This window comes from Sceloporus undulatus, chromosome 2 (assembly GCF_019175285.1).
Source record: "Sceloporus undulatus isolate JIND9_A2432 ecotype Alabama chromosome 2, SceUnd_v1.1, whole genome shotgun sequence".
Classification (NCBI taxonomy): domain Eukaryota; kingdom Metazoa; phylum Chordata; class Lepidosauria; order Squamata; family Phrynosomatidae; genus Sceloporus; species Sceloporus undulatus.
In genome coordinates this window covers 163129034-163149431 of record NC_056523.1, presented here as the reverse complement: position 1 = coordinate 163149431, position 20398 = coordinate 163129034, and the positions used below count along the sequence as shown (strand labels likewise).

Below are 20398 nucleotides of genomic sequence, written 5' to 3'. Positions count from 1 at the left end.
CATAGCATGGAGCCATGGCAGTTAAAGTGGTGTCAAATTGTATCAAGCCAAATGGTACACAGTTCTCTCTTCCATTCAGCATCTCTCTTCACTCTGCCTAATGGTTGGGCTGTCTGTGCATGCCTAAATCATCAGCACAAAGTGGGACAACCTTCTTTCCTTTCTCCATGGCAAAGAAAACGCTTAAAATATATTTTTCCCTTGGCATGCTGATTTTCTACATGTAAGTAGTAAGGGATCATGCAGACATGAGAACCTCCCCTGTAAACTGTTTCTGACTCTGGAGGATTAAACGTACTGCTGGAAGACAGGTATTGTTTGTAATGCAGAACTGTAGAGCAAAATGTGATATTTATCATCTTAAGAGAAAACAGTTGAATCCATGTGATTTTTTTCTTTCTTTTTCTCACAACAAATTCTTCTAGGCTTTGAATTACCTTGGGATTCAGCCTTCAAAAGAACAGCAAGAAATTCTAAGGCAGCAGCTTCCTAAGGATTTTGAAGGAATGGTGTCTTTTGGAGGTAATCGTTTGAGGACAGTTCTTACACAGCCTAACAGGCAATAATCTGTGTGTGTGTGTGTGTGTGTGTGTGTGTGAGTGAGAGAGAGAGAGAGCAACTTCTTTCTAGTGATGGTTGCTGTGATAATAAAGGCACGGTTTAGTTTTTACAGGATGTTGTGTGTGCTGTTTGCTTGGAGATCTCTGTATAATAATATTCAGGAAACATATTCAGGGGTATCTGTGTTAGCCTTGTAATAAAATACAACAAAATCCACAAAAGAGGGATACCTTAATTGAGCATCCAACATGCATAAAATATATCATGCAGGTCTTCAAAGTTCTGCTCTCTTCAGGCAAAAGAGGCTACAAAATGTACTGAGATTCTACGATTGTTACTTTTCTTCTCCTGTATGATTTTTAAACATCTTTTGCCCAGTAAAGAAGCCGTGGAGCATTTTGTATAATATTGTGATTTGCTTTTTTCATCTGTGTTGTGCTTTCATGTTTTATAGGCCAATACAATTTTCTTACTTTAGAGCACAGAAGGGCAACATGTGTCCCATTGGCTGTACCTTGTACAGGTTCCCTGGCCCTCTGATAAACATAAGATCTTGCACCATATCAGTTAGTGGGTAGTGTATAATGGGGATTGGAAAAGTTACAATCTTAGACTCCAGCTCTCAGACCCTGATAGCCAATCATGCATTCCATGCTAGGGAATGATATGAGAAGGCAGAAAAAATAAAGTTGCAGACTTGGCAGAAATGATAAATGTTAAACTGGCAGCAGGTAGTTGGGTGAGAACTAAAAATGGATGACTTTGAAGCTGATCCTGCAAATCTATACTAATTTAACCTCTGTTTCAGATTTTGTTCAGGTGGCAAGAAGTCTGTTCTCTTTACAGCTGGATGACACAGGTGGGATTCAAGGATCCACAAGATTTACTGCCCATGAAATTGCCAGATTATTAGATTCACAGGTAAATAAAGTGGCTCTTTTCTGGTATTCTGTATTCTTAACTGTCATAGGCATAGACTTATTTACGTTAAGTCTATTCATATTATTAAAATCTTACTTTAACTAATTTACATGCAATTTCATAACTTTTCTTTCAAGAACTTCAGAAAGGTATAATACCCAGACATGCTTGTAACTGGTTATACACCAGTTGTAATAGGTTTTTGAGGCTGTTTTACAGGTCTAGTGATTGCTTCCAACTGGGTGATTAATAAATTAACTAAGGGATTGTGCAGACAGGCAGCTAAATGCTGCCCGGTTTTGCCCCAGAAGGAGGCCGCAGCAACCACACACCACGGCCTCCGGAGGGACCAAAAAGAACCTGCTTCTGGGCAGGTTCTTTTTGCATCCCAGAAGGGGTGCTATAGACCCGCCCGTGTGCCATGATGATGCCCCTTGTGCACAGCATCACTTGGGCGCTGCGCACGATGAGCGTCATCATGGCACACACCATGTAAATTGGCACATGCCAAGATGGCGCCCAGGCAGTGCGGTGAGGACTCGGAACATCTGGACGCTCAGCCCTCACCACACCTACAGGCCGGCACAAAGGTCTGTAGAGCCCCTGAGTTTGTTTATTTTAAAAAATCCATTTTCTGGGGAAGCAAATTAGATCCCAGTCATAGCAGGGGCTTTTTAGTGATGCCCTGTTACATCTAACTCTCTCCTGAGAGAATGCCAAAAATGTCTTAGCAAAGGCTGGTTTACAGGGGGTAGAGGGTGTATCAAGAAGAGGACATGACTATACCCCCCCCCCAACGCACACACTTTCATGAAAAATTTAAACAATATAGAAAGAATGGGGAACTTCAGTCCCTGGGGCCAAAAACAACCCTTCTGGAATCCTAATCTGTCTGTCCAGTGTGCTCTAGATGGTCATACCTCCTTCCTGATGATACAGTCATTTAGTGATTTCCCAGCTTTTAAATGAGTTTTTCCTCATTACAAAAGCTTAGAATCCCTCTCCTAAAGCTTGATTATTGTAAATAAGGGCTTTTAGCTAAAAAAAAAACAACTAAAATATATATATATATATTCTGGGATGTTAGCCCTACAAAAATCAGTCTGCCATTTGGTAATGAATTAAGACGTTAATAAAATATAAACAGAAGACAAGTTTTCTATTTGCTGAATTTAAAAAAAAATAAAAATGCTTTGTTTTGAATTGCAATTTTGCAATGGTGATTTATTTGCACAGTAGGAAGATGTTGGACTCTACATTTACAAGATTAGAAAAAGCCTTGGTAATTGCCATTGTGATGAAAGGAAGTGATCCAGTTATTTTTCTAGTAAATTCATGTGTGTCCCATGTGTTCCCAATCACCCTCCCCCTCCCATTCTGATATCCCACTGCATACAGCCTGTATCCTGTGAGTCTTTGGAAAACGACGAGACAGAAGAACTTAGAAAAGAGCGAAATGAAGCTTTGAAAAAAATATGCAAATTAAAGGTAGCATTTTGTTTTGCTATTTTAAACCTCTGTTCAGATTTCACTTACTTTAGACATCTCTCTAAAGCGTCTGTGAGTACTGCTTGTCAGAAACGTGGGGTATGACTAGAAAGATTAAAGTAAATTTAAAAGGGACCTGGCCACTGGAATTTCTGTATTCCCTATAATAATATAATATAATATAATTTTTAACCCCATGTCCCTTGAGGAGATGACCCCCCACCCAAATATTGGCTTCCCTGTGGCCAAAAGTGAAACCAGAAATGATTTCCAATTTCCATTTTTGATCATTTGTGACCTATTTTCATGGTTTTGGTATAATGGATGTTTAAGGAGAAGCTACTTGGCATTTCACCAGTCACTGATGCTGGCTAGAGTGGGCTTTTGCCATTCTAAGGGTGATTCCCTGCAGAGATTTCTGAGGTCTAGGGGCTGTAAGAAAATCCCTGAGATACAATCCCACCCTTGTGCCCAACTCCAGATTATAACCTTGAAATACCCTTGAAATCCCTGCCCAAAGTATTTATACTGCAGCATTGTTGGCTTATGGACTGTAGATTATGTCCTTTTAAAAATAATAATAAATTCATGCATCCACTTGATTTTTATGAATACATATGGTTAATTCAGTGATTTAAATAAATAAATCCAGAAAAGTCACTACCCAGAAACTTTTGCCTGGTCATCTGTTTTAGTGGTAGAATGAACCAAGTTTTGTAAAGTTTCTTGTCAGGGGTGTGTCTGTTATAATGGATTGTCCTTGAGAGATTAATTAACAGATAAATACATTTTATTTAGTTCTTTCTCTGTCTTTATGTATTAAATTATCAGTTTCAATCAGCATATGTTGGTATACTAAAAAAATCACAGTTGTTTGTGGAGAAAAAAAAGATTCATTCATTATATCTAGATATTGTCTGCTATGACACATACATGTGTCATCTCAGCAGAGGCATTCCCCTGTATTAGAGGAAAGGGATGTTAAGGAGGCACTTGCCAGCCATGACTAGTAAGCTTAGAATTTAGTGTGGTAGTCTAGTGTGGCAGTATACTAATGAGTTCCAGGTTGCTTTCTGTGAAACTGATTTGAGTGAGCCGGGCCAATGGGGGAGGTGTGGAACCAGTACAAATTACTGGGCCCAGTTATCCAGAAAGGGGCTTACTCAATTCGTTTCAGTAAACCAGTCTCCTGGGGCTGTACAGATGGGTGGCATGCAGCCGCCCCTTTACTGGCCAGCTCGTGGCCACAGCAACCATACGCTGTGGCCCCGATCCAGCCTCCAGATAATGCAAAAAGGAGCCGCCAAAAGCAGCTCCTTTTTCCACTCTCCAAGGGGCACCATAGCCATGGCGACACAACTTAATGATGCCCCTTTGGCGCTGCATCATGTAGATGCAGTGCTGGAGTCACATCATCAGTGCACACCATGTAGATCAGCATGAGCCAAAATGGCGCCCTGGGGCAGGGCTAGGGAGCCCAGTATGCAGACGCCTTGCCCTGATTCCGCCCACAGGTCAGCACAAAGTGCCGGTCTGTATAGACTCTTCTGTATTTTAATAGCAAAGCTTTATTTTAGTAACCAAAGAAGTTAACAGTATGAGTTCTGTAAACAGAACTACCATAATTCCCAGCCGCAAGCAAAGAGTAAGCTGTGCACCCACCCTTTAGGTCCATGTACTTTCCCCCTAGTCATTCATAAACAAAAACATTTTTATAGTCAGTGTTAGTCACCTCCCACCCCTCTAATACAAAACTCTTTCAGGCCCTTTCAAGCTTCCCATTGGACTGGCCTTGGAGAATGTCAGTACCACTATCCTCCCTTACATATCTGTTCATTACCCAGCTGGCAGTTGTTTTTCCTTATGCAAACATTACAGATCTCATCGGCTATACCACCAAACCGCTCTTACAGATTTATAACAAGTTAATTATACTGCTACCATGCTTGTATTCAAATTCAGCAATTGTATAAGGTATAAGCATAAACAATAGCATTACCAAAGGATAAACAGCAAAGAGCAAAACAGCAAACCACTTATATGGCAAGATCTGCCAAATTCCTGACAGACCTTGGCTATGATGCATATACTGTATATACTCATGTATAAGTCTAGAAATTTAGGTCGAAAAATTGACCCAAAAAACTTGAGTCGACTTATCCATAAATCAGTGTAAAGTACTGTATCTTAATTCTTATTTAAAAGAAGGAACCAGCTCCTCGTGAAAAGCAAGATTATAATATGTGAAGCACCAACCATCTCTGTTCTCTCATCCATCCACCCTTAAAAGTAAGCACAAAGAGCTATGTCTGCTGGAATTTTATAAGTTCTTTGATATTGTTTTGCTTTGCTCCATCCTTTAGATCCTTTGCTATATGCCCCTAAGTTTTACCCTCGACTTATCCACAGATCATAGCAAAATCCATAATTTTGGCCTGAAAACTTTCCCTCGATTTATACATGAGGTTGACTTATAGTTGAGTATATACGGTATGTTGGTTTTTTTCAGTTAGTGTCATTACTTATCCCATTCTTTTTAGCTTCCTTTGTAAAATCAGTTTATTTCAAAGAAAATAATACTTACATACAAAATTCTGTCAGTTATCAGCCAGTATAGACTCTAATAACCAAAAGAGCTGCTAATCATACATTAAGAATGGAGTACAGTTATATTTTAACCTAATTCTCAGCAAAACATCTGTTCCATGTTTAGTGCATGAACAGTTCTGAATAATGGCTTGCAAAGTTGTGCCATAAACTAAGTATTTCCAAATGAGAAATTCTGAGGGTGTATGTGGAGGGGGACGGGTCTATTCACTCAGTGGCCCTGTGAGCGAATTAAAAAAAAATTCTCAGTCCTACCTCACAGAACTATTGTGTAAATAAAAGAAATGAGGGAAATGCAGATGCTGCACTGAGTTCTTTGAGGAAATGGCAGCCAGTGGCTTCCATGTCAAGGATGTGGTGAATCCACTCGTGATTTTATTCCAGTTTTTAAAGAAATGTCCATGACACCACTGGGACACAATAAGATCTACAAAGCATTTTAAATGGTGTCCAAATTCACTACCTTTTTAATGCGTCAAAACATGTCTGTTTATTGATTAAATTAATTAATCAGCTTCATGTTGTATCTCTAGTTTCATTCAGTTATTAATTGTTGCTTCCGAATTTCCACATGATTTCCTTTCATTCTCCTCATTTATATTTAAAACCAAGCCTGAAAAATAAATGATGACCTGACTTTTGTCTACTTGGGAGGTGGGGATTTTCATTTAATTGCCCAGTCTATAAAACCAGTTTCTTATAAATCCCATGGAGAAGAACTTCCTAGCAATAAGTAAGATATAGATTTCTATTCTTGTACAAGTGCTTTGAGGGGGAAAAGTGAAGCTGTTAAAGCTGTTACTTATTATAGTCATTCTTTAATTTTCTACTGACAGAAGGTTTCCCACTCCATAATTTATGTTTCAGTAATGTTCTGCCAGCTTCATGGAATAATCACTACTCTTGTGTGACTGCCTGCAGTAAGACTTAATTTGTTCAGTAATAATACAGCATTTCTGATTATGTCCCTTGAACATGTCCCCAAGATAAAATCTTTGTAGACTTCTTCAATAAGCCTTTGGTGCTTGTGTCAAGTGTTACTGCATTGCTACTGACTATAGCTGAAGTGCTGGGTTGCTTTTAATTTGTGGCTACATTGTTTTAATTGCCATTGTTCCCACACAATGGATTGAGGGGTTTATTTCCAATTGGATAGGATTCAGAGAGAATATACAGCTAAACTGTGTTGGCAAAGTCAAATGGGAGTTGTAGTCCAACACATCTGGTGGGCATGTGGAGGCCATTCTTGCAAAGGGGAGGTGGAAGGAATGTTTATAGGACCATCACATTTCAGGAGATCTCACTCAGGAACACATAGATCAGGAATGGAGAACATGTGGCCTTCAAAATGTTGTTGGGTCCTGAAAAAGAATATCTCAAAATGTGTTGAGCCAATAAAATCTGCTTTCTTAATGCATCTTGGCTTTGACTACTTTCCTGCACTTCAGACATTTGCTTCCTTTTTTCCTGCTTTTTTTCCCCATTTGCATCAAGTGAAGTCTAACAGAGATTCTGAACTAATTTGGACATTGCATTCAGTGAGATCCTGGCTAAAATGTACATTGCTCTGTCTTGTGGTTTAACATGCAGATGTGTGCTTACAGATGTCTTATTGTCTTAGTCAGTGCAGGGCCTGTACTGTACTGGGGCTGTTTCAACCACATTTAAATCAGCAGCATACCAAGGGGTTATAACCTCCCTGCCCACAGGCCTTCTTGATAGTTAATTCCTCTTTCCCACCTTATTACAGTAAACTGGTATAGTAGCATTGGGAGGACTACTCCCATATAACCTCAACTGTCCCAGTTTAGTAGGAACAGTCCCAATTAATCCTCTGTCATCACACTTTATCAGCTGCTTTTAGAATGTCCCATTCCTCAGCTTAACTTCAGTTGCTCCAAACTAAGTTCAAAATATAAGAGTAGTTTGCACTCATTAATACAGCAAGGGCGAGAAGAAAGGAGAGGTGAAATCCTTCCCTGTAGGCTCCATCAAAAGCAGTCATCTGCAGCCTCGCCTAGCTTGTCCTTCCCCATTAATAACTTTTGCCATCTTGATGTTGCTTGTCCAAACAAGTCTCAGTTTTCATCACTGAAATGTTAGAGGGGATGCTCCTACCAAGCCTTCCTTCGGTCCTTCCATCTGTCTTTAATTGTGCTTAAGGAACAAATCAGTACAGGTAACAAAAGAGTTCAGATGAATTTTAAGAGACATGGATTATAGCTTAATTTATCAGATGAGTTTGCCATTAGCCTTAGTGAGGTGATCACCTCAGGCAGCAGGGTGCTGGAAATGGTACACTGATCACTTCTTTCCACACACATGTCCTTGACAAGGCTTCTGCTGCCCTTGAGAGTGGCCACCACTGTTCTGCACAACTTTCCAGCACTGGCCTCTCATGGTAAGGGTATCGATAAGCAGGTAAACAAAACATGTGATAGAGAAGAGTATTTCCCTAATCCCAGTGTAATGGCATAGTTAATTTATAGATATACTCAGTTGGAGGTGGATGCAAAAGTTGAAATATTTTTTTAAAACTGTCCAAACTAACATAAAACACTATAGTAGTGGTAATGAGATATAAAAGAAAGACAACTGCAATGCTGTCATAAAACCTGGGTGGGCTGGTTTAACAAAATCTGTGAGCTGAAACAGGTCTGCTGAGCTGCTAATTGTCTCTCAGGTGTTAAAGCGATACATATTGCTTTCAGGAAAATTGGTTCTGTTGCAGCCAGAGGGTTTTCTTGAAGGAAGAGTTATATTGTACCTGCAACTCTAATGAAAACAGTATGACAATATATGTAGTGTACTAAGAAGTCATCATCTCTGTTTAAACCTCTTCTAGCTGGAATTTGTTCATATATCCCAATTCATCACAAATCATATATTCCCATATAGGAACTGAGATACATTCACAAATTATCAGCATAATACTGTAATTTGAACCATTTTTCTCATTTTAATTTTTGTGTCCACCTCCGATTGAATATACCTCAAGCTAATGCTTAGCCAAAGATTTTCCTCTACCATTCCTGTGTTTGTCTGCTTATCTGTTCTTTGATGTACTGCTCACCCACCAACATCCTTTTAACAACTCGTAACAATCATTAAGATGTATACTTGTTAGCCCATCACTACGCTGGTATACTTTCCATTTCTGTTACACATCACTATTCCACATATGTGTATAAGTGTTTGCCAGATAAGGCTGCTGCCTCTGAAGAAGTGGGCTGTAGTCCACAAAAGCTGATGCTGAAATATACTTGTAAGTCTTAGAAGTGCTACAAAATTCCTTTTTCCCCTTCTCTCTCTTTTTTTATTGAGAGCAGGAATTTATTGGTGCTACATGTTCCTCCCTTTCATAGGTGGCTCTCATTTACAAGTAAATGGAGGCACAGGTGCCCTTTCCTTCTCCCTTTTGGCTTTGGAGGCACCTGGAAGCATGAGTGGTGGTGCTGCATCCTTCTCCTGTTTAAAGTGGCAGGTGCTGCTTCCACCCTGAGCAGTGGATGGGTAGAGAGCTTGGGCTGACTCCAGTCCACAAAGGTTTATGCCAGATAAAACACATTAGTCTTTCCGGTGCTGCCTTCTTTTTGCAGCAACAGGCTAACACAGCAATCCCCTCTGGAAATCAACACAGATGTTAAGACTAGCCTGGTTCCTTACATTCTTAAAGATAGTCTGAAGTGGATTAAGAATCTTGATTCATTGTGGAATCTGATAAGCCTCAAGACAGGGATGAGGAACATGTGGCCCTTGAGATCTTGTGGATTGCAGCTCCTGTCACACACAAACACAGTTACGTCTGCTAGCTTTAGCTGATAGAATTCTCAGTCTAACACCATTTGGAGGGATTTACATACACAGCACATGGCTAGGACCCTCTTCTGTATAGCACCTGCTGCAATATGTTTCTTGTCTTCCCTTTGTCTGGTATTAAGTCATATACTGCCAAGCCCTTTCATGATGAGTTTTTGTGGGTTTTTCAGGCTATGTGGCTGTGTTCTGGAAGAATTTATTCTTTATGTTTTGCCAGCATCTGTGGCTGGCATCTTCAGAGAATGCTGGCATGGAAGTGATATTTTCATGATTCTTTCCTGTAGCTGGGACTTCATTTTGGATTAGAAGTATTTGCATCATGAGATTATTCCTTTTTGGTCTGGAGTTTCTGATATCGTTAGAACAGTTTAGGGAGAATATGGCGGGACACACACCGCCAAAAAGGGCGCCTTCTCGGCGCCTCTTTCCTGCGCAGGAGCGCCACAGCATACAAATTGTGCGGCACTACTGCACAGAAAAAAAGGAGCCCGAAAAGACAGCTCCTTTTTGTGGTGCCACAAAGCGCCAGAGATGGGGCTGGTGCGCTGCAGCTGCACAGCCCCGTTTGCAGGCTGCGCAGGTGTGATGTAACCATAACACACCGCGTCTGGGCAGGCGCACTACAGATGTGGCGCCCTTGTCACATGTGAGGGCGTGTGGGCGCTCCGCCCACCAGGCAGTCCTCACACGTGATGAGGGCGCCTCAAACACCTGTCTATCCAGTGCCTATATGTACTTCCACATTGGGACAGCAATGCCAGAAGGGCCACAAAGCTTACCAAAGTCGTAGATAAGTTTCTCAAGAGATAAGCTGTTACTACTACCAATAAGCAGCAATACTGACCAATAGTTACCAAAACCTTATCTTCCATGTATTTGTCTAATCCCCTTTTAAACCTGTCCATCTTAATGCCTATCACAATACCTTTGCAGCACTGAATTCCATAGTCTGGAATTCTGTGTTGAGAGAGAATTCAGAGAGGTCTTGGTAGGAGAGGCACACATACCTGAACCTCACTCCCAGTCTTGTAACTTCAGGAGATATGACTGCATTGAGTGTGTGAATGCCACCCTCATTTACCTAACTAACAAAGAATTTGTATATGTGTATGGCTGTGTGTGAGCATGTATTACACTTGCAGCACTCACTTTTTGTGTGTCACCAACAGATCAGTTTAAGTAGTCTTATCATATAGCTTCCAGGGTCAAATTCTTCATTTTGTTTGCCTCTTTGCCATTCACATGACGCAAAAACTATAAAAAAAAAACCATGGCAGTTTCACCAACTACCTACCTCTGTTTTTGTTGAAGGGGAAGCGGTGTCACAGCCCCTGTTCTTTCTTCATATAACAATCTTCCTTGAACTGTGTTGCATACATTCATTTGTTTTCTCCAAACATTTTGTTTCCTTTATAAGTCTGAGCTTTCATTTCAGTCAATTGCAGCCTATATTTTACCAACACAGTCTGGTTTTAAACCCATTAATTAGGCCGTAAGTGAATAAGTATTTTCCTTTCAAACATGTGCACATTCATTATATTACATAGCTTTTCCCATGAGATTTCCACCATTGAGGGCCTTTCAGCCAGGGAAGTGTGGATGTATGTGTGTCCAACTTCCGTGATTGATGTGGCTTGCAGTGACGTCAAGCTGCCAGTTTACTGCTTTAAGAGGCCATTAGGAGGGAAATACCAATAAATAATAGCATGCCAGCTCCATTTATTTTTTAAAAAATAGAGTTAGCACATCTTCATATTCAATGTTGTAAGCTAACTTTCACTCCTTGTTCATGTGACACTCACATGCATAAGGGAAAAAAAGAAAGAAATGACTGACTACTGAAAGGCATCTTTCCTCACAGAAAGGAAGAACAGGGGCAATCAATGGTGGCAATTCTTCCTAGAATGGAACTTATTGCTTTGATAAATAAACTTCTCTTATTGAAAACATGCAGTTCTAACTGATTCATGCCACTACTTTTGGTTTGATAACGACAGGTAAACCTATGTCACCATGCCAAATGATACCCACATGGCACACAATGAGTGTGTTGGGAGTTTTGTGGTTGTTTTTTTTAAATTGCAGAATCTTGGCATTTCCAAGCCTAGGTAAACATGAAAAGTCATTAGCACCACATGTGAAACTGAAGGGGGGTTGTTTGTTTGTTTTGTTAATTGAATTTGATTTAGGGTTACCAGAGTGAAAAAATAAATTATTTAGGTTACCAGAGCTCAAGCTGGAGAGAGCTGCTGTTCCTTTAACAGTTATTTAAGAAGAGAGGATTTCTGCAGGTGTTGCTTGGCACGCAACCAGATAACAAGCAACACCTGCTGAAATCCCCTTTTTTCACAACTATTAGTGGTACAGAAGCCCTTTCCAGCTTTCAGTCTAGCAGCTCTAAATTGACGGCACCTTCCAAAAGTTACATGATTTTAAGCAAAGGGCCAGTGTCTGTATAATCTGACACAAATTAGGCCCACAGCGTCTTGATTTGACATTGTACCATGTTTATCTTTACTCATGCCCCTAGCAGATATTGCAATGAACTGTATTATCTGTTTCAGCATTTGGAAGGCTAGGATCTTTCTGTACCAAACTCTATCCCCTGCTTATGCATGAAAAAAAACCAACTTTGTTTTTGTTCATGGTTACCTGTACAATTAGAGTAGTGGTTCACTGCCTTTATTAAAGAGGCCATAATAGGCTATTAATGGGCAACAAAAAAGCAGAGGAGATAGTGAATGAAGCTACCACTTGATTTCATTCATTTCACGCACAAGCTGCTACATGATAATAATATTTTGCCATTAGCTGACCCATTGATTTATCTCTTGGGTTGATAGAATATGAACTTCATCTTCCTTCCCTCCTTCCTGCTGTTGTTTTTCTGTGACCATAGCACCATCACATCCCAAATTAAAGTTTTCATATTACTGGACCAGATTTTTTACTAATACAAAATATGTTTCATGAGAATGCGAATTTCTCCCCCAGCTGTGAGCAGTTCATTGGAAGACAAACCGTTTCAAACACGTCATTGAGGACTGTGTTAGTATAGTGCAAGGTGGGCAACTTCAAATGCTGTAGGGTCTAATTTGTTTGTTTGTTTCCCCCTCCCCTCCCCGGCCGCCCCAGGGTCATATCAAGCCTGACACTGTTTGGTTTTTTGTTTGTTTGTTTGTTTGTTTTTAAATGCAGACCAGAAACATCTGCAAGTACATTTCCAGTTTCAGTAGTTTGGGCACCCTAACACCTTATTCAAACCATACTTGATTAATTTTGAAAGCCTTCTTGAATTGCAGGGGGGGGGGGGCATTATTTAAGGGGAAATTTTAAAAAATCAGATTGGAAGGGATGAAATCAGCAGGTGCCCACAAGAGCAGTGGCTCATGGGTCACACTTTGGGTACTGCTGACTGTGCAGTCCTATATGTGTCTATTTAGCATACGTTCAGTGGATCTGAACATTGTTAGAAAATAGGTTTCAGATCTCCCAGTAAATCTATTTAGGACTGTAGCCGTAAAAACAGAGTTATGAATTTCTGAACCTTGCTTTTTCATTCATTTTGTTTTGGCAACCAAGCCCTACTCCTAGGAGCTTAACCATCTATAACATTGGGAATAGTCACGCTGATCTACCTTACAGTGTTTGTTGTTCAGATTGTGATTCCTGGCTGTGGTGGTGTGAGGCATATGATATGATATATCTTTAGTAAATGATAGTGTTTATTTTATTAGTTTGTTCCACCCTTTGGAGAAAAAGGCATTATAAATAAATATTGTTGTGGTTATGGTTGTTATAGGTTCTGGGTTAGTGTTGTTGCTGCAATTTATGCTCTGAATCCCCCTGTCAATACCAAAATCTGTGGGTGCTTATGTTGCATTGTCCCCAATGGCAGCGCAGCCACATGGCCATGCCACCATTGGGGACAGCAGGACTCCACTAGCCATCACCCTTTCTCCCTCCTTCCAGCCTGGTTGGTTGAGCCAGTGCTGCCCCAACCACCCAAACCCCACCTCACTACTCTTACCTGTGGAGTGTGGCAGGCAGCCTCCTCCTCCTCCACTTCCTCCTCCTCAACGCGGGCTTGCAGTCCATGGATGCTTGAATCCGTAGGATGGAAGTCTGTGGATACGGGAGACCTACTGTATTGATAAGTACAGTAGAGTCTCAGTTATCTAAGCTTCGCTTATCCAACATTCCAGGCCCCTCCTTCACTGAAAATTATGTGAAATCCTACAAGACTACATGTCTATAAATGGATATAGTGTGTCCAATTTCTGGAGGATGCAGATACAATGAAATGGTATTCTTGGATAAAAACACAAGAATGAACTCTCTATAATAGAATCCTCCTTTTCTTAGCAGTTCAAATCATTTGCTGGCTGCTGCTGTAGCAAAAATTGAGAATGCCAATCAGATTTTCTTGAAACAAACTAATATTGAATCAAAGGGCAAAAAAGAGCCTTGGAAGTTACTGCTTAATTAACTTTTCATTCTTTGTACTTATAGGAAGAATTGGCAGAGTCAGAGCGCATGAGAAAGGAACTCGCTGAAGAGCTGCAAACTACCAAGCAAGTATGTGGAATGTCTCTTAAATCTGTGTTAAAATCATGGTGTTAAAGATCTTTTTTCCATAGCAAGGTGGTTTTTTTCTTTCTTTTTCTCTCCTATGGATTTTTTTCTGTTGACTTTTAGTATAAGTTGCTGGCATAGGCTGTTGACATGGTTTTGCCTAAGCAAGTTCTCCTGCAACATCTCTTGCAACTTCAACCGTTGCAGGAGCTATAGCATTACATTTGTAAGAATGAAGGGTGGTAGAATGCAAATGGCAGCAGATTTCTCCTTAAGGGGAGATAAATGTCATAAACTGGAAATGGACATGTTTCCAGGGGGATTATACTAAAAAAAGAATCTCACTCAGATCATGAGGTTTATCATTCTTGGTGCTCAGTATTATCACTTTTTTATACATTGCTGGTCATGTGGCAGTAGCAGTTCCAGTGAAGAAGTAAGAAGAGTAGTTTGGGCTAAATAGTCTGAATCTTACTACAGCCTTAATTTGTAGGTCATGGAGGAGGTTTTACATTTTCAAAATTCTAAACTTATTGGAATGGGTATTGCTCAGTGGTAGAGGATACTCTTTGGGTACCAGAGGTCTAAAGTACAACCTGTGACATCTGTAATAAAAAGGAGAATGCATGTGTTTGTGTCTGCCTTTCTGTGGCTATATTGTGATACTGTGTGAAACATCTCAACATTTGACAGCATTTTTTATTATCATCCAAGTTGCATTTGAGATGCAGAAGGAAATGCAGTAAAAAAGGACTGTCAATTCATTATTAAAATAAATAAATAAATAAATAAATAATAATGTCCTTAATGTGCGGACATCAGGAGGTTAAGTATCATGAAATGGCAAGACTCCCAGAACGGTTCACTCTTATATCCTGTGAAGGAGAAAGAGGAGAGGTAGCGATTATTACCACATGTGTTCAGGGGTTGCAGATCTGACCTGACATACACACCACTGCCAAAGGCCATCCCAGATCTGAAGGAAGCTTGAATCTTCAATCATTTCTTTTCCTTTCCATACTGCAGTAGTACCCCAAGGCCTTATAAACTGTTTCAAAAGTGCATGCCTTGGTTTCTCTGCTGTGCTGAATAAGCAGGATTGTGGCTTGCTAATTAATCAGTTATAAAGATTGGCAGTTGGAAAGGTTGGCAGGGTTTGATTGGGGACCAAAGAGGTAGGTCAAACATAACTCATCAGAAAATCATGGTTGACACCTTAAATTTTGACAGAACATTTTTGGTTGTCATCTAAGTGACAGAGCCCAATCAAAAAGTCTGAATTCCAAAGGTGGGGCTTCGGGAGGTAAAGCCTGATTGGAGGAAGACAACGGGAAGTCCCATAGATTTCTTTTAATGATTTAGATACAAAGCCTGGCAGTACTGGGGACACTTCAACTTGTTTCTAATGAAAGAAGCAATTTTTCATGTGACTGAAGTTTGGAACAGCCTCTTTTTGTGATCTAAGGCTGGATTTACACTGCAGCATTAATGCAGTTTGGCACCACTTTAATTGCCATGGATTAATGCTGTGGAATTCTGTGATTTGTGGTTTTGTAAAATATTTTGCCTTCTCTCTCAGCGAGCTCTGGTGCCCTACAAAACTACAGATCCCATAGGATATTAAAGTGGTATGAAGTTGCATTAATTCTGCAGTGTGGCATCAACCTCAGAGAGATATTGGTTGTTGTGCTGAGGGAGACAGACCAATGGTGTGTCTCAGTTTACATTAGCTTGATATGTTCAAATTGAGCAATAACTTTAGTTACAAAAACCTAAGATTGCAAAACCTATCTCAGAATAAAAGGTGTTCATCTTTCCAGACGTTGTATAAGAAATTTACCCTCTTTTTAAAAAAATTATTAATGAATCCTCAATAAACCTGAACTTTATTTCAGTGTTCTGCATAGTAGGTTTATGTTTTAAGTGCTGCAATAAATTGGTGAGTTATATCATGAGACAACATGACTCATAAAATCATAGAGTTGGAAGAGACCGCACGGGCCATCCAGTCCAACCCCCTGCCATGCAGGAAATCCAAATCAAAGTATCCCCGACAGATGGCCATCCAGCCTCTGTTTAAAGACCTCCAAGGAAGGAGACTCCACTACACTCCAAGGGAGTGTGTTCCACTGTTGAACAGCCCTTACTGTCAGGAAGTTCTTCCTAATGTTGAGGTGAAATCTCTTTTCCTGGAGCTTGCATCCATTGTTCCGGGTCCTGTTCTCTGGAGCAGCAGAAAACAAGCTTGCTCCCTCCTTAATATGACATCCTTTCAAATATCTAAATAGGGCTATCATATCACCTCTTAACCTTCTCTTCTCCAGACTAAACATCCCCAGCACCCTGAGTCGTTCCTCATAGGACATGGTTTCCAGACCTTTCACCATTTTAGTCGCCCTCCTTTGGACATGCTCCAGTTTCTCAACATCCTTTTTAAATTGTGGTGCCCAGAACTGGACACAATATTCCAGGTGGGGCCTGACCAGAGCAGAATACAGTGGCACTATTACTTCTCTTGATCTATACTTTTATTGATGCAGCCTAAAATTGCATTGGCCTTTTTAGCTGCAGCATGGCACTGTTCATTCATGTTCAACTTGTGGTCTGCTTGGACTCCCAGATCCCTTTCACATGTAGTCTCATTCAGCCAGGTGTCCCCCATCCTATATCTGTGCATTTTATTTTTCTTCCCTAAGTGCAGTACCTTACATTTCTATGTGTTGAATTTCATTTTGTTAGCTTTGGCCCAGCTTTCTAGTTTATTCAGGTCATTTTGAATGTTGATCCTGTCCTCTGGGGTATTAGCTATTCCTCCTAATTTGGTGTCATCTAAGTATGCTCCCAATTCTGTCATCCAGGTCATTGATAAAGATGTTGAATAACACTGGGCCCAGGACAGAGCCCTGTGGGACCCCACTGGTCATGTCTCCCCAGGATGAAAAGGTGACATTGTTGAGCACCCTTTGGGTTCGGTCGGTCAACCAATTACAGATCCATTTAACAGTTACTTTGTCTAGCCCACATTTTACAAGCTTGTTTGCAAGAATGTCATGGTAAACCTTGTCAAAGGCTTTACTGAAATCAAGATATACTATATCCACAGCATTCCCTTCATCTACCAAGCTGGTAATTTTATCAAAAAAGAGAGATCAGATTATTCTGGCATGACTTGTTTCTCTGAAACCCATACAGTATTGACTTTTTGTGATTATGGCATTGCCTTCTAGATGTTCACAGACTCTCTGTTTAATGATCTGCTCCAGAATCTTTCCTGGTATTGATGTCAGACTAACTGGATGATAATTGATCTCTGTATTCGACTTTTTGAAGATGGGGACAAGTTTGCCCTCCGCCAGTCTGCTGGGATCTCTCCTGTTTTCCAGGAGTTTTCAAAGATTATTGCCAATGGCCCGATATACATTTGCCAGTTCTTAATACCCTTGGATGTAGCTCATCTGGTCCTGGAGACTTAAATTCATTTAGATTAACAAGGTATTCCTCTACTATCTCTTTACTTATTCTGTACTGAAATTCCCCTAATGTGCCTCTGCTCCATATCCTCAGGTTGAGCACCCCTTCCTTTTCTGAGAAGACAGAAAAAGAAGGTGTTGAGTAATTCTGCCTTTTCTCTGTCCCCTGTTAGCATTTTGCCATCTTCTGCATGCAGTGGCCCTACCATTTCTTCTTCTTCCTTTTTGCTGTGGACATATCCAAAAAAGCCCTTTTTATTCTTTTTAACTCTCTAGCAGCCTGAGTTCATTCTGCGCTTTAGCTTTTCTGACTTTACCCCTCACATGCCTGCTATTTCTTTGAATTCCTTTTTTGTGATTTCCCCCTTTTTCCATTTCATTAGAAAATATGATAATACTAGGGTTCAGGAGCATGCAGCAACTGCACGCTCTTGAACCCTAGTAAGTATGGGCGGCGCCATCTTGAGATCCAGATGGTGCACAAGACACGTCACCGTGATGCCCGAGGGCGCAAATGGCACCTTGCCGGCATCGTGGGAAATGAGCTCCATTTCAGAGCGGATTGTTGTCGCGGTAGTGTGGTTGCTATGGCAGTGATCCGCCCGTTTCTCCTAATCTGCATCTGGCCAATAGTCAGCAAAGTGGAAGGCAGCAGGAATAGAGGAAGACATGATTACGGGGATTGGCTTAATAAAGGAGGCCACAGCCCTGAGTTTGCAAAACCTAAGCAAGCCTGTGACTCTTGGAGGTCTCTCATTCATAGGGCTGCCATAAGTCAAAGCCAGCTTCATGACAGTTAACAAGTTGAAGTGATACATAATAGTTCCAACAAACCAGTACTTTGTATCAGCAGTAGTTTATTCTGTATTTTCCCCATTCAGTGTCAGTTTTTAAGCAGGCCATTCTTAATGCTACAGTGACTACCTTTCATCTTCCATTTGCTTTAACCTTTTACCAACCCCCCCCCTTTTTTTTAAGTGTTTTCTCTGTAATTGAAAATTCAACTTTGTGATGACCTGAAATAGTCATGAAACATGGTAATTAGCCAACGGCTTAACCTGCCTTAACCAGACCCTGCACTTGAAAAAGATTCAAAAATGTCTGTGGAATAAATTCAGTGCTATTATAATATAGGTACAGTAACTACAGATTTACGATGTCTGCTATATATTAAACATTTTTTAAAACTGTGCAAATAGAAACTTGTAAAGTGTGTGTGTGTGTGTGTGTGTGTGTGTTTGTGTGTGTGTTTAACAGAGACTTGTTTAAGCCAGGTCATTAAAAGGCATGGACCATTACATTTGGCCCACTGTAACCTTTTGTTCCTTTTTAATAAATAGAAAATATTTAAAAATTTCTACCATCTGAAAATGTTACCTGGAGGCTAAAGGCATAAGAGAGAGCTTTCAGAAACACTTATCAATTTGTGCAAGGGAACCAGCCACTAGGCATCTTTAAGGTGGAAAAAATGGAGGTTTTGTCTTCATGAATAGGTTCAGATTTTCAGGCTGCACTTTTGTTCCCATTTACCTGAGTTGAAACACCACTGAGCTCAATGGGACTTCTGAAGAGACCTAAATGGGATTTTCTGTACATATTAACATCAACTAAAACACCTGAGGTGCTTTTTACATCCTAATTTCCTAAAGCTATATGAAAGCTCTTTAGAATTTATGTTATTGTTGTGTAGTTTCTAGTCATTTCCAACTTATTGTGATCCTAAGACAACTCCATCATGGGGATTTCTTGGCAAGATTTGTTCAGAGGAGGTTTGCCATTGGCTTCCCCTGAGGCTGAGAGCATGTGACTTGCCAAAGGTCCCCCAGAGTTGTAGTCCAACATTCAAACCACTAAGAAATACAATTAATACCTAGGTACAGAGTTGGGTTGGGGAGAGAATTATATTGTAATATATAAAGAGGGGCATGAAAGGGATTCTTACCCCATGAGAACAGAATTTTTTTCTCCCCAGACCAGGCAGCAGACATACTCTGACGTAATAACCTGATATTGTGTGGTATGGACATAATACTCTGGTAATAATAAAATACACCTCACTTTCCATCATTACAGTGTGTGTGTTTTCTTTCTTATATACCCATGGATCTTTGTTTATGGAAGTGTTATGTACGTGTATGCTGCATTTCCAGTAGAAAATGATACATAAGACTCTCCTTTTTTACTGTGAGACTAATTGAAAGAAAGAAGTTGGCAGCATGAGCTTTTATAGATGTAAGTCTATGAAACCTCATGCTGACAACTTCATTCTTTCAGTTAGTCTCAAAGGTGCTACAAGATCTCTCTACATACTGATTCTACAGACTATATCTTTGAATTCTTTTTTTTTTTTTTTTTTTGCTGACAATTAAACAAACAAAAATAAAGCAGTACTTAAGAATGAATTTGGGTAAATACTTGTGAGCAAAATCACCCCCTGCCTACTCCTGGGGTGTGTAGCTCTACGGCAGTATTTAAGGGGCAAGGCATAGCTTTGCTGCCTCAGTGAGGACTGGAATTCTGATGGAGATCTGACAACAGACAAGAAGAATACAGATCCCAATCACAGCAGTAGAGTACTAGAACCTATCCTTACAGCTGAAAAGCTACCATCAAGTGGTACAGATACAGTTTGCAGCCACAGCTGGGGGTGCCAGCTTTCTTGAAGGGGAGGAAAAGGCAAATTCACAATTCGAAGCAGGTAGAAATAGAGAAACACAATGCAGCTTCTAAAACAGGTGAGGTATCCATAGTGTAGCCCATCTGGTGGTAGAAGTAAAAAAGAGATGTTTTATTGCAACATCTGCTCCATCTGGAAAGGCTTCAGTTTCTTTGGGCAGGTTTAGAGATAGATACATTCAAACAGACATTAGCCTTTATTCTTAGGCAAACTGCATGTTTGTTATTTAATATAGCATCAAGATGGTTTTTAAGACCCAACACTAGTATGATTTTTAGAT

The 20398-nt window shown here is 40.3% G+C and overlaps 1 protein-coding gene across 7 annotated transcripts in view; it reads left to right on the top strand.

Annotated features, from left to right (window-relative positions):
* STXBP4 (syntaxin binding protein 4) overlaps positions 1-20398 on the top strand; it is a 184959-nt gene that overhangs the window by 59005 nt on the left and 105556 nt on the right. For all 7 annotated transcript variants that reach the window (XM_042447227.1, XM_042447228.1, XM_042447233.1 and 4 more), the window contains 4 exons: positions 426-522; positions 1370-1482; positions 2881-2970; positions 13909-13974. In XM_042447227.1, coding sequence (XP_042303161.1) covers positions 426-522; positions 1370-1482; positions 2881-2970; positions 13909-13974 — 366 coding nt within the window. The remainder of the gene's footprint in view (positions 1-425; positions 523-1369; positions 1483-2880; positions 2971-13908; positions 13975-20398) is intronic.